Source organism: Streptopelia decaocto, assembly GCF_964273445.1.
Source record: "Streptopelia decaocto genome assembly, chromosome: 1".
NCBI lineage: Eukaryota > Metazoa > Chordata > Aves > Columbiformes > Columbidae > Streptopelia > Streptopelia decaocto.
This window is the reverse complement of record NC_138663.1, coordinates 86146628-86161246: the sequence shown is the minus strand read 5'-3', so window position 1 is coordinate 86161246 and position 14619 is coordinate 86146628. Positions and strand designations below refer to the sequence as shown.

The 14619-nt window shown below is 38.2% G+C and overlaps 1 protein-coding gene across 2 annotated transcripts in view; it reads right to left on the bottom strand.

The window, feature by feature from the left end:
• The window catches only part of MAN1A2 (mannosidase alpha class 1A member 2), a 148041-nt gene that overhangs the window by 17961 nt on the left and 115461 nt on the right, over positions 1 to 14619 (bottom strand). For both annotated transcript variants that reach the window (XM_082045553.1, XM_082045554.1), the window contains exons 9-10: positions 13796 to 13911; positions 6985 to 7204 (exon numbers count right to left, since the gene is read on the bottom strand). In XM_082045553.1, coding sequence (XP_081901679.1) covers positions 6985 to 7204; positions 13796 to 13911 — 336 coding nt within the window. The remainder of the gene's footprint in view (positions 1 to 6984; positions 7205 to 13795; positions 13912 to 14619) is intronic.

Below are 14619 nucleotides of genomic sequence, written 5' to 3'. Positions count from 1 at the left end.
GAAACTGTTTCATACCTGTAGTTTTCCTTCTAGCCTTTCTCTGCAACTCTTTCAGTTCTACGATATTCCTTGTAAAATGTGAGGACCAGCCTGAATACAGAACTAAACGTGTGGACAGGATTAATACGGTGACATAATGGCGTTTTCTATTTTGTTATTTCTCACTTTGTTTTTCCTAACTGCCACTGAGCTGACATTTTCATAATCTCAAGAGCAATTTCCTGAGTTGTAATGGTCAGTTAAGAGCTCATAATTTTATATGTGAGGTTAGAAATAATTTTTTCATAGGTGCCTCACTTTACATTTAACTACACTGCATTTAATTTGGTAATTTATTACGCAATTACTTAACCTCATAAGGTTCTTGTGCAACTTTTCATCTTTCTTTCATCCTTGCTATCCTGAATAGCTTTTCAAAAAAAGTCTTTAGTATCAGCACACTTGCCTTAGTGTTCCTGCCCTTTTCTTAATAATTTGTATGTGTGTATATATGTATAGATATATAATGTATATATATTTTATTTGTATATACACATACTAAAACGAAGTGTAGATATAATATACATTTGTAAACATATATACATAAATATATGTAAAAATGTAGCAGAGTACCACTGGTTAACCACCATTTATCCACTGCAAGAGTTGATTCTTTGCCTGTACCCTATTTATTATACTACAACCATGTTTTTCTCCATGCAGGTACTTGCTGCTTCATATCCTTAAAAGGCCCTAGTAGAAAACTTTTGAAAAAAGCCTTTTGGAAATCAGGTAAACTCTGTCAGCTATATTAATCTTATCGACTGAAGAAGCTGGATTTTAGGCAGTTCAGGTGATGCATCACCTACAGGAACTGTGACACTATCTTTTGCTTTGTAGCCTGCTAGTGCATTAAATCTTCAATAATTTCTCAATCTACTTTTAATGTTACTGGCACTCCCAGAAATTACACCACTCAGAGGATGGGTTATCACTGCAGATCGTCACAATCCCACTGAATTTTTATCTGAAACCATGAAACCAAGGATGTAAAATTAATCACAGCACTCCTGTTAATAGCTGACTGAAGTAAAGAAGCTACTACGCACATAGCACCTTTTGGGGGAAACATTCTTCTAAGCAAAAAACCATCTAAGGCTGTTTTATAATGCTAGGTCACATTTTAATCCAGTTAATTTAGTACTAGTGGAGCTGACAGGCTATATTTCTACTCAGGGAGAGCAGATGAGAAACAATTTCATATCATGGTTCAAAACTGCAAAGCCTAACCAGTACCACTTAAAAAGAGATTTTAACTGATTTAAAGTTGAATTAAATGAGAGCCATATTTAGCACTGCTGAAAATAAGAACAAATCCTCAGACTTCCAGATAAATACCGATCTAATTTTAGATATAATTTTGAAAATATTGTTTTTCTTGTGTGTTCCTTTAAGATCACAGTCAATCTAACAAAAAATTTCCTGAAGGTAAGAAAGGATTCATGATTATAATAATACTTTCTAGGTTCTAATTCTCATAAAATTTGAGGAAGAGACTCTCCCAGATACTTTTTTTTGAGACTCACTGAACCATTCCATCAATGTACATTGTTATTTTATAATTCTCACAAAAAAAGTAATGATTATCATCTTTGCCCATTTAGCTGCTTACGGAGAGTCTTGGGATAGAATCTGCTTATACCCTGAGAATGTCTCAGCTGAAATCTTAGTCATCCAGCTTATTCTGCATTGGAACTGTCACATGTATAAAACCAGCAAATGCTGTACCCAGATTCTGCAGACAGTTCTTGTTAGAAACTTTAAAGACATGCAGAAACCTTTATGCTTACATGATCTGTCTCCAGTCAGTCAATACTTTACACATTATTGGCTAATGGCTAGGAAAATTATGTCTAAGGAATAATATTTTACTAAAAATACCATGCGCTGTACATCAGCATATGTTGCCAATCTATATCAGCAATAGTGTGGCCAGCAGGACTAGAGGAGTGATTGTTCCCCTGTACTCCACAGTGGGGAGGCTGCACCTCAAATCCTGTCTTCAGTTTTGGGCCCCTCACTACACGATAGACATGGAGGCGCTGGAGAGAGTGCAGAGAAGGGCAACGAAGCTGGTGAGGGGCCTGGAGCACAAGTCTGATGAGGAGCAGCTGAGGGAACTGGGGCTGTTTAGCCTGGAGAAAAGGAGGCTCAGGGGAGACCTTATCGCTGTCTGCAACTACCTGAAAGGAGGTTGTAGCACGGAGCATGTAGCATTGGTCTCTTCTCCCAAGTAGCAAGCGATAAGGTGAGAGAAAATGGCCACAAGTTGTGCCAGGGGAGGTTTAAATTGGATAGTAAGAAACACTTCTTCACAGAAAGGGTTGTTAGGCATTGGAACAGGCTGCCCAGGGAAGTGGTTGAGGCACCATGCCTGGAGGTGTTTAAAAGATGTGTAAACATGGTGCCTGGGGACACAGTTTAGTGCTAGGTTAACAACTGGACTTGATCTTAAAGGTCTTTTCCAACCAAAATGATTCTATGATTCTATTCTATATAGATAATTTTGCTTATTAATCTAATGCCTACAATACCTATGAAAGCTAATTATTCAGATTGATTTGTTAGTGTTCTATTAATTCAGTTTCATTGGAAATCTTTCTTCATTACAGTTTATGGCTTTTGCATTTCCAGTTATTTTATGCCTTTACCATGTTTCTCAGTGGTACATGTTAAGTATGTAAACCAAAGAACTAATCCCCAATAACTGGAATACCTCAAGATACGCAGTCCACACCATAGTTTAAACACTGAGGAAACCTCACACCATGAGCACGAGGCTGTATTCTTTTAGCCTCATCAGTGCCCACTGACAGCATTATGACTCCTGCTGTGCCATGGGCATACAGATCAGAGCACACCTTCTATCTTTGGTTCTCCCAATCTTCTCTCCAAACAGAGAGCACTCTAGACTACAGAAAAATCTTGAAATCTCCTGTCATAGGATGGGAGATTTAGGATGACTGCAGCAATAATTTATCAACAGGTTATGATACAGAAGAAAGCAGAGTAGGTAGGAAGCAGAGACATTCTTATAAGCAGACTACATATCCTAAACAGATTACATATCACAAAATTATTCTGGTTACAGTTAATGTTTTTGACTTTGACAGTCAATAAGCCATTTCAAGTCCTTGGTGTTTCCGAGAGATGCCACATGTATTCAAAATTTCCTGAAGAGAGGAAAAGCCTCAGGGTTTCATGTTGACAAGTTAAATGGATCCTGGAAACAGCTCTCTCTCGCTCAGAGGCAGATCAGAATCACGTCTTCACCATCTTCCTCCAATTGGTGAACTGGTAAGACATCCCACAGGGAGTGCTAGATTGATGCCACACTTTCAACCAAGTTAAGAAATGTCCTAAGATCTTCAGCAAGCCCCTATGATGCACTTGTGACCATCCAAAAAACCTGCAAGGGATCACTGACACACACAGCAGGGGACTAAGGAATACCCAAAATGTCAGTGGAAAGCTCTCACTCCAACCATGCCAAGGATAAGGCAAATTAGTCAGTGTACAACATTACTGTGCAAATCTACGACAACATGGCAACTTTTGCTGCTTACATGCCAAAGTGATTGCTGTTGCCAAAACGGAAAGAAAGGACAGGCAGCAGAGGATATTTTTTCACTGGTAAAGAGGTGAAAAAGTAGGATGCTTTTGTATCTGCAGGGTGGTCCTCGGTCTTCCACAAACAATATGTGGCAAAACACACATCTTTTAATCATGTGTCTGGGGAACCTAGAAGAAGTATTTAAGTTGGGGAATGGATTACAGTATGTTTGGGAGCACTGTAACCCAGCGGGGCTTGTGTGGGATTCCTGCAATGCAATCTACTCCTCCCCTTGTCACAGGTGGGAGAGGAAGGTCTAACAGCCTGCTGGGGAAACGGCACCTAAACACCATGAAGACCAATTGCTGAGAGCACAAACTGGATGGCAACAGAATGCTTGATATCAAGGGGCAGACCAGAAAGCAGAGAAAGATTCACAATAACCTAAAACCCTAAGGGTCTTAGAATCCATCAATAGAAGCAAATGCATCCAAGGGACACAAAGGTAGCCTTAGAAATTATTAGAGTCTGGGCAATCATAATTCAACAGGTGACTTTGCACATCAGTTGTGATAACCGTGGCCCCAAAGGCAAGTAAATGAAGCAGAGAGGCAAACAGACAAGAACAACTGAAAGGGCTATATTAGCTTGGCAAAATAAAGTCTTGTTTCGTTAAAGCAGGCTGAAGTCAACCACAAATGCTCAGCCTTACAGAAGGTGATTGAGTTTGTCAGAAGACACGGGGTAATATATGAGAGGGAAAAGTGACTCAAGAGGATACTATCGCCTTAAAAAAATCCCAGTACATCAAAAACCTCCAGCCACAAATGTCATAGCAGAAAATCACCTGAATTTTAAATAGACATGTGGACTGTCACTGCAAGACAAGAGCATTTTACTTATCACACTGGTGATCTGCCCATATCTAAGTTACTCCAGTGAAATCTATCTGAAATAACAACTACTCATAAATCCTGGACCCTGAATCATCTGTCATGTCACCATGGATCTCTTGCTTATTTATTTATGCAAGCCATGGAAAGCACAATTCCATTATTTATACCATAACATTACTTTAAAGACAGATAGTAGCATATATAGAATTTAGTTTGCTTGATGCTTTGTGTATATATTTCTTTTAAAATTCCCCCCCCCCGCTTTTTTTTAAAAAACAGGCTTTCATACTTGCAACACGTGCAAAAGGTTACTGACAGTTGGCAATACAATGGTCTTCTTTTCCAGAAGTGTGTTATGTGAAATTCTGTTTTGATTCTGCTGACACTAGACCTTGAAACAGAAGGGTTTTTTTCCTCACTCTCAGCCCTTATGGAAATTTAGGTTGCTTCATAAAGTAGTATTTTTACACTAATATATTATAAAACCATACATATACTGCAGTTTATTACGAGCAACCCTGGGAAGACACAGAAAAGGACAGCTGTGGTTGGTTTAGCTGAAGAAACAAGCTCTCTATGCCCAGCACCTTGCTGTCTCCTCTACGGATACCAAATGGGGCAAGAGTCTCCCAGCTCTACAGGAGAGAGAGATCAGGCTCTCCCCTTTGCTGAATGAAACATAAACCTATCAGCTGAATCAGGATGACTCTCTGCCCTCTGAAGGAGAATCGTCTTCTGCAACCAGCTAGTCCCGTCATTAAAGTGTACAATTATGTCTTGAATATTGCTGTTAAAGCATAATTAAGGAGTTGACACTGCCTGTTACAGATCTTTATTTTCTCTGAAAAGTCAGTCCAGGCAAAATAAGACAAACAAAAAAATCCACATTACTTAGACTGCAAGCCTGAACAAAAGAAATCTAGGACATTGCGAATTTATAGCTGTCTGTACAAATATCAGTCTGCCTCCATGTGTGTGTTGTTATGTAGTCATTAAATACATAACCAAAACTTTTATCCCCCTGCCTTTTGACTTATTTAGGGTACAGAATAAATATGTGAAGGAATAAAATTAGGACTGCTGCACAAACAACTAAATTTAGTATTGCTTATTTTTAAGTGTCAAACATTTAAATATTTAATTTCAATGTTCAGTTTTTCAGAATGCAACAAGAGTTATTATGTCCTACCTTTTTCCTTAATCATCCTTTTTTTTAATGCTGTTGCTACCCAGGTAAAATATTGCTCATGATCATCAAATTGAATTCTTTACAAATACAGGCAACTATACAATGACACTATGTAATCCTGTGAAAAAATACATGAATTCTCATCCTAAAACTGCTTTTGAGTTTTAGTTATCACTACTTCTGCCAGGAAGTTATTTCAGAAGATCACTTCTCTGATGTCTACACAAAGCCATTTCTAATTTCCAAACTAAATTTATTCCTGATGAGCTTACCAATCTTGCTCTGGGTACAACTGTGTAATTTATATCTTAAAATAACTCTTTCTTTTCAGTATTTACCCCTTGAGATCACATCAAATTTATTCCCTTCTTTGACATTATTTTTCTAGTCTGAAAAGGCCTATCTCTCTCACTTTCCCACTGTAAGATAAAAGCTCTCTTGCTCTAATCGTTCCATTGGTCCTTCTCCGCATTTATTCTGCTTGAAATTCAGATTTGTACAGTGTATTCTGGATGACAAATTACACATGTCTAAGGCAGCGTTAATATTCTGTAATCTCTGCTGAAAATTCTTCATCTGATACAGACTAGGACTGCACTGGCATTTTTAAAATCTCCATTTAGAAGAAAGAGCTCCTGCCCTTTTTTCTGGTGAACTTTTTATTTGTGACAGTCCAGTCCTCAAGATCTTTCTGTTTACTATTCTGAGACTCTTTTGTTTTAACTGTGTCTTATGACTTTACGGCCACTCTAAGTATAATCGGCACACTCCGACTTTATGCATCAACGTCATTATTAAAGGTGTAAAAGAGACCTGGGTCCAAGAGACTGAACTTGAGAAAGTTCCAGCCCAACGCTAAAGTCTGATATGGCCTCTTCATTAGTCAGGCATTTGGCCATCTCACAGTTTGCGTACTAATCTTCATCCTCTCTAGTTTAATTGTCCTTACACAGAATGTACTAAAAAGGTGTGTTTACAAATTTTTCACTGTAAGAACAGTATATATGAAATGAAAAACTGCCCTATGTATCTGGGAGAACAAGTGTTCACACGCACTCCTTCCTCCCTGCACCCATATAACCTATCTTAGTTGACTGATCCAAAAACAGGGATAAATGTGCAGGAAGCAACCATAAAAAGTCTCATTTTACATCTACTCAGAAGTAAATACATGGATGTTAAAAAAAATATACTGGTATAAAACCAGTACATTAGATAAGGCATAGGTACATAACAAATTTAAAAAACAATTACAACAAATTCTGTATTTCAACTACTGAAATAATTAGATTAGCAATGTATCTTACTTGTCCTGTCATACGACTCATGACATGTATGTGCAATTTCAGCTCCAAGCTGCAAATAATGTCCAGCTTTATCATCTCTGGAACCGTCCGCTCCAAGGGCAAACATTCCTCCTGCAAAACAGGTCAAGTGGCCCATCTTTCTTTCAAGGTGCCCATTCTTCCACTCCCCGATGAAGGTCAGTCCTCCATTGGACTTTCTGATGAGATGTTTTTCTATGGCCTACAAGAAGATTAAGAGAGCTTTCAAATACTGTTTTGCATCCAAGTTTTACATGCTAACTCTTCTTAAAAAGAATAAAATACCATTTTCAAAACAATTTTCTTCTGCAAAATTCACTTGTGAGCACTACAGGAATAAACAGCTGTAATACTATAATTTCACAGTGCATACAAAAAATATCCTAACTGTTAAATGATGCTAATGAGATCAATCATAGGAAAACTACAACATAGATAACATTATGCTTTTAGCTGATAATTCAAAACATATTTTACAGCTCAAATAATGTTTACCTACCTATTAACTCTGAGAAGTACCTACTTGTTCTGCTCTACAGCCTGTGTGTACTCAGAAAATACATCCACATTGGGTACTTTTGGTCAGCAATGTATGTAAAGGCAGCACCTGCTTTCCCAGACAACCTTTAATAGAAAGTGACAGGAAAGCTCCAGCCACCTTCCAGCTGCTTCTCCATAGCAGCTTCCTGATTGCACATGGTCAAAGGACGGGTGAGGCCTAGAGCAGCTGTTTGGTGTTTTATAGGTGAGGTAACTGCTGCTTTTTCTTTTGATTCTTGTACCAATGTGTGTTGTTGCTTATAATTCATAACTGGTATTCTTCTGGTAGTAGAAAGGAGAATAGCTGACCCAACTTTCCAAAGTTTGCAAACTACACAGAACAATACATTTACTTAAGCCTTTTTCAAAGACATTCACAATCCCCACCAACCTACTGCAGCACTGTCTTTAGCATTAGACAGTTTTTCTAGAACCTAGAATCCTGTTCCAGTTTGAGTCCTATAATCATAAAACAAATTATCATCTTTACCATGGAAACATTATTCCTATTTTCTTTCCAGAAAGCTATTTTGTACTTCCACACACAACCACCTGATGGGTTCACAATTTCCTTCAATGTGCATGCCCTGGTCAGAGTACTCTGAGGCTGATTAGAGCTGAAGGATTAAAGGGCCATTAAAAAGGCATTTACTACTCTCCTTGCCATACACAAGATCTATTACAGAAGTGAATTGCTACCCCTTTCCATTACTTTTCTGGTACCTACAACAAATTACACCCTAAATGCCCACAACTGCATTTTGCACTAAAACTAAATACAGGGAGAACACACAGGCAGAGGATCCTGCATAAAACTAAAGCAGTTATCTTGGATGAAGAGCTCATGCCTGCTGCATGCAGTTGTCACACCTTGCTATCTACATGCAAACTATGCAGCTCACTACAATATGGATTGAAACAAGAAATGCATGGATTAACCAGCTTGCAAATCGTGGTTAAGGTTTAAAAGTAGACAGTGAAGTAGCTTTTCCCACTGTCTTTTTTTTTCCCAACAAAATGGACAAATGAACAGGTTCAAGCTCTTCTGTGACTGTAGCAGATATTTCAAATTTACTTTTTTTTAAAGTTGATACTTAAGTGATACAGGACTGTTGAAGTAGTCCTCTATCCAGGTACTGAATAACATCTGACCGCCTTCCAACAAAACATTTTTCTAAAAACAAAATTCTTGAAATGACAATTAGAAAATGCAGAATTTGTAGGATTAGAAGGCTCATTTGGGGAAGATGATAATATAAACAGTAATCTGAAATAGTTATGTTTCTGTATATCTATGTGTTTCTGTATGGTTTTCTGAATATGTTCTTAAGATGCTGCAGTTCTTGCAGCAATTTTTCTGAATGGATGCAAATCTACATCTCAGTCATGCAAGCCAGTGAAGATTTGGCAGTCCCGTATGGACAAGGTAAACGTACTGGCTAAAAGCCAGTGCAGTGGATTACAGGGAGAAAACTGCATTATCATCAGTAGGGCCCTGCTCCTTACTTGCACTGTGGGGACTGACCCAGCATTTGGATGGTGACATTTCTCCACTGTCCTCTGTTGAGCCTGTGCATTCTGAAGGTAATGAAAGAGAAGTGCTGGTCCTGCATTCCTGTTGGGTTAATTTCTTCACTAATACCACTGACAGATCTTAAGTTTGTGCTTATGGCAGAATCCAGCAAGAATGCAGAAATAACTGTCAGAGCAGAAACTAGTAAGTTTCTGACAGCTGCCAGAATGGTTGTCCAGCAATCATGCAAATTGGCATTGAGGACTGGTATGATACCACGGCTTCTTCAGCTGGAGAGCCTGACGTGGTTAACTGTACAAGCCTCATTTGTTCCAAAAGGACTGATACAGGAAAGGTTGGATCTGCCGAAAATTCTGCCACTGAATACAATACTAAGATTTGTAGCATTAGCTCTGTTGATTCCATTATCTTACACCGCAACAAAACTGACATTACAATGACGATAGTATTTTTTTGGTCATATGGTCCATAAAAGTTGGGGAGTCCTTTTTAAAGGAAAGCCACTTTTACTAAGAGGAGCAAGAAAGCTTAAAAGCATTTGGTTTATTTATTTCTTGGAGGAAAACTTTTTCTTCCAAATGTTGTCTGGAATTCTCATTTGAATTGTATCTTTTTGTAACTACATAACTGTAGAGGAGTAGATGGCTGCTGCAGCATTTCCAGGGGGGCAAAAATCGCTGTGGTTGACACCAGGAAAGGCAGCAAAGACCAAATGTATATCCTTCTCCATCAGCTACTTCTTTACTCTAGGTTTGCTTTCAGAGTTTGAAGAACATCCTCTAGATGCAATGTGCCACTCTTCTGAATGGAGAACCCATCTTCTGAATTCAAATATCACTGTCTTGTATAAGGGGTAGTTTTTGAAATCTGAAAATCAAGTTCTGTCAGCAACTTAATAATTTAGTTCCATTTTAAGAACTGAAAAGAAGCATCCCCAAAAAGAAAATAAATGCAACCATCTCAAAGTACCTTATCATTCAACAACCCACTGCTTGACAACTGTTTAAAAACCAGCAATTAATATTTACAGTAATTAACAAGGAACAGCTGGGCATTGCTGGGAGCACTGCCTAGCAGACAAGAAAAGCTTGAGCAGGTTGAGACAGATGTGACATTTGTATCCTGGGCTGGAGGCTTGGGGCCACAGTGCACTCCCACAGGTGCTGTAAAGCAGTGACATCCAGCTGGACCATAAGGACTATGCATGCACTAGAGCAGACATATATACTTTAGCTTCCAATGGAAATACTTAGTTTACATCAACTAAGAGATGAACTGAGGGAAGAAGCTTTCTTAGTCTGCAAAATGCCCAAAACAATAGACCAAGATGTGAGAACAGAATGTTCTCTATCTGACCTTCATGCTTTCTGTGATTTTTATGACTAAAAAATACAGCATTTTCTGAGCTGTCTTGCAGCAGTATTTGCTATATTATGATAATTAAACATGCCGCTGAATCCTTCTTTTAGCTATCTAATGCTGTGCAATAAGAAAGAGCAAGGATCAAATTTGTGAGCCTGATAGATTAGACTAAAGGCAACAGATCAAAGGAAGCCTCCCTATCCTCTGGCTGATGCAAGAAGGAGAAAAGACACTTTAAGCCAGACCAGCTGGGAGGTCCACATGATGCTTTTGAAAGCAAAGTTAAGAGGCTCACCCTCAGTACTCATAATCACAAAAAATTCTCTAGAAGTTTCACAATTTCAGCTCTTATCACAGCTGTGAATCTACATACTGGGACATCAAAATTAAGTGTCCTCTAGAGTGGAAGGCTGCACTAATGTTACATAGTATGTAGAGGTCACACATACAGAATATGTTTGTACTCTTGTCATGAAGTATGTGGTAAGCTAGATAAGGTTTCATATTCCATGGACTGGAAATCATGACATCTGGAGAACAGAAGCTTTCATCTTTTGTCCTCTTAACACCTCCAAAGAATGGGATATCACTGCCCCCTGCAAGACTTGAGAGTTAGGGTATGGGTGCCTATCTTCCACTCTCCCTCCCTGTAGCAAGCTAGGGAGAGAGGTGTGGCTGCACAGATACCTTCTTTTAGACTGGTGGGTGCTGAGAACATTTCCAACTCCGTGCTATGAGTGGGAAGAATGTATTTTAAATCTTGCCCCTTCTGCTTGCATAAATGACACAAAGAGGTTTGCTCCAAGTTTTGAAACAACGAGTAAGAAGCATCAGCTGTGGAGGAAGACCTATGTAATAGGCAAGAACAGAAGAACGGTAAGGGACTGGGCTCTCAAAAATATTTTGAGATTTTAAATAAAAATGTAAACCAAATCCTACTCATTGACTCCCTGCCCGTGTCCTTCAATGTCAAGTAGGGCCTGGGATAAACACAAACCCAGAACAAGAAGGATGTTCCACAACACATAAATCAATATGGTTCCCGCAGATTCAAATGTACACAGGTGGGTTTAGCTGAGAGAAAGCTGAAGAGGAAACCATTTGATGCACTGCAGGTCATATCACACACAAAATGAGAGCAGCTCAGCTATTTCTCCCTCCTGTCCACAGTGTGGTTTCATCTGGTCTCAAATTTGCTTTGCTGTGTCTTCACTCAGAGACAGAGATTTGCCCACACAAAATGTTTACAAAACTGGCCTTACAGTGAAGAGAATGAAAAGGGAAGTTGTTTTCCTCTAATTTTAAAGTGCTCACAGTTTAGGAATCAGAATAAAATATTTGAGCAGTTACCACAATGGATGTTAAACATCAACTGCTAAACATTTTTAAACCCACAGGACCCAATCAAGTGTATTTTAGACTATTAAAAGTACTCAACTAAAGTTTTGAACTAATGTTGTCTTTAACAAATCCTGGAAAACTAAGGAAGTTCAAAAGAACTGGGAAACAGCTAATGCTTTAATAGTATTTTAAAAGGTTAATAGAACAGTCACATTAAATGAATAATGTGGTTTCAAAAATAAATGTTTGATTGACAAGTGTGTGCAGATATTAGGAATTTCAGGAATTTCCTTAGTATTGTACAAAATACTAGTCCTACACAAATTCAAGGCAGCACATATGAAGTGGATTAAAAGTTGGCTTGTTAGACCAGTTCAAATTAAAATGAAAAAACTGAAAAATCCTTATCCCATGAAGATTCTGCAAAGATACTTTTATTCAATGCTAGGCAGCATCTCTACCAATACTCTGCAAGAAACAAATGCTAAAAAAAAAAAAAAGGGGAGATGACACAAAAATTGATGGAGCTATAGATAGTGATAAAGGAAAAGTCAGTTCTGTAAAATCATCTAGAACAGCTGACAAATGGGTTTTACCTGAAAAAATGTGTTTTAATAGAGATAAGCGTAAGGTCACACATTGAGGAATCGCGAATGTAAATCACAGTAAGTAAGAAAGCAGTAAATCAAAAGCACTATAACCAACTTCAGAGTAAAACCAACTGGAAGGTGGATGAGAGCGCGAGGCAAAGGTTAAGAGTGTGAACGCAGCTCTTTGGCTGGATGAAAAGGAGAACACTGAGAAGACAACAGGCAATGACTTCTTAGAATCACCATTACATTCTTGTCTCCATACTGACGACACTGGAAAGTACTTAGAAAAAAGCTTAAGATGGAATTCAAAGTCTGTTTTATACTGTGACACTAAAAAAAAAAAAAAAATCATGCTTTTCTCCTTCAGGAGAGAAGGCCTATTGTACTACCTATGCCTTTGCTAGTAGCCAGCAGATAATCCTTTAAAACAATGAAGAGAAGGAAAAAGTTCAAGCAGCTGAAAGCCAAATGTAATCAAATTCAGATTGGGAATAAGACACATTACAGCTTCAAAGCAACTCTGGATTAGAACTTTCATTATATACCTTTTAAAATGTGATTTTTGACAACTCCAAGAACATTTTGCTTTAGGAGACTGCACTAAAACTAAGCTTTAAAAGCTTGTGTTGAAATAAACACAGCATGCACAGAGCACGGAACAAGTCAGGCACCAAGCACACATCTGCACTTGGGCAAGACTACACAGTCCCTGCTGCTCTTGGTACCTTGGCTAATACTACAATAACTTGGTGGCTCTCCACATCTCAACTGTATCACAGGCATGTTGGCACAAGCAAACCTGAAAAAAGAAGACGTCTGTGTATGGGGATACTAAGAAAGTAAGAGCTGGGCAGGATAAACCTTGGAGCCACCACAAAAATGTCCCCAACCCACACCCCACTGAACCTCCCTGCAGAACTGCTCTGCTTGGACAAGCACTAACTCCACCTGTGAGATATCATAAAAGAACTATAGAGCAAGGAATAGGTATGAACTACATATTACGAGATATGGAATATAACATCTAAATGTTTTCAGGAATAATTTAAAGACTAAAACAATTCAGGACTTCAATTCCTAGGATGATTCTGAACATTGGATAAAAATGACTCAGTTGTTCTGCACACATCGTAGGGTTGTTAGATCTCTTTCTAATAAACTATAGCTTAGGCTTTCACATGATACCATTTTAGATAAGCTGATTATTTTTAGCACAATAATCTGCATCAGATGTATTCTACAATAATACTTTTTAAACTACTCAGAGTGAAAGCAAGTATTATTCATCACCTGATTTCTTACAACTTACATAATCAAAACAAGTCCTCTGCTTTGTTTTGGTTTGTTTGGTTTTTTATTTTTATATTATGAAAGGTGTTTTTTAAGGTCCACTGTGTTGGAAAACTCAATGAATTATAATCACCTCAATTGCATCGTCGTACATTTTCCTTGCCTCTGTGTCCATCTTGTCTGACATAAGCCAGGCTTTCAATAAATATTCATAAAAACTGTCTCCCAGCCCGCCCACGGATGTGTGATCTGTAGGAGGGAAAGAAGAAAAAAACAAAACAAAACAAAACACAGTTGAAGTTGTTACATAATAGCACCTTAAATTTATTCAAAATATAAACTTAGGTTTTTAAGGTCTACGTTTGTAGAACTATCAATAATTTAAGCCCGTTTAGCAGGACAAACCTGCACTGTATCCCCATCTCCTCCAAACTTAACTTTATAAGTGTGGAACCTGTTGTATGCGTTCACTATTGATATTTGTCATTCTGCACAGGCTATCCCTCTTATCAAAAAATAATTTAACATCTGTTTTTACTTTATTCCACAGAACTTAATTGTTTTGGTGCCAGCTTTTTGTTTTGGTGTTTTTTACATATATGGGATGCAACTGGGTCATGTGTCCAGCTATGAACTGCCACAAACTACACAGATTCCAATCTTTCTGGGAGATTTTTGTTTCCAACAGGGTAGTTACTCAACAGACTGATGAACTTCTCAAAGTAAATGTTCTTATTTAAATTCTTTCAGTCAAGAGGGAGGCAAATTGCCTTCGCTGTGTACAACACAAGCCCTGCTCTATTTGCTGTGCCTGAGCAGCCGTGCAGAGCCATCCCATGTGCTACAGGGTAAGGTTGCTTGATTATTAGAATCCACCGCCACATAAACTGGACCTCCTAACATGCAGATTTCTTTTTTTTGCCACCTTTTTTTTTTTTTTTTTTAAATTCCTTGCAG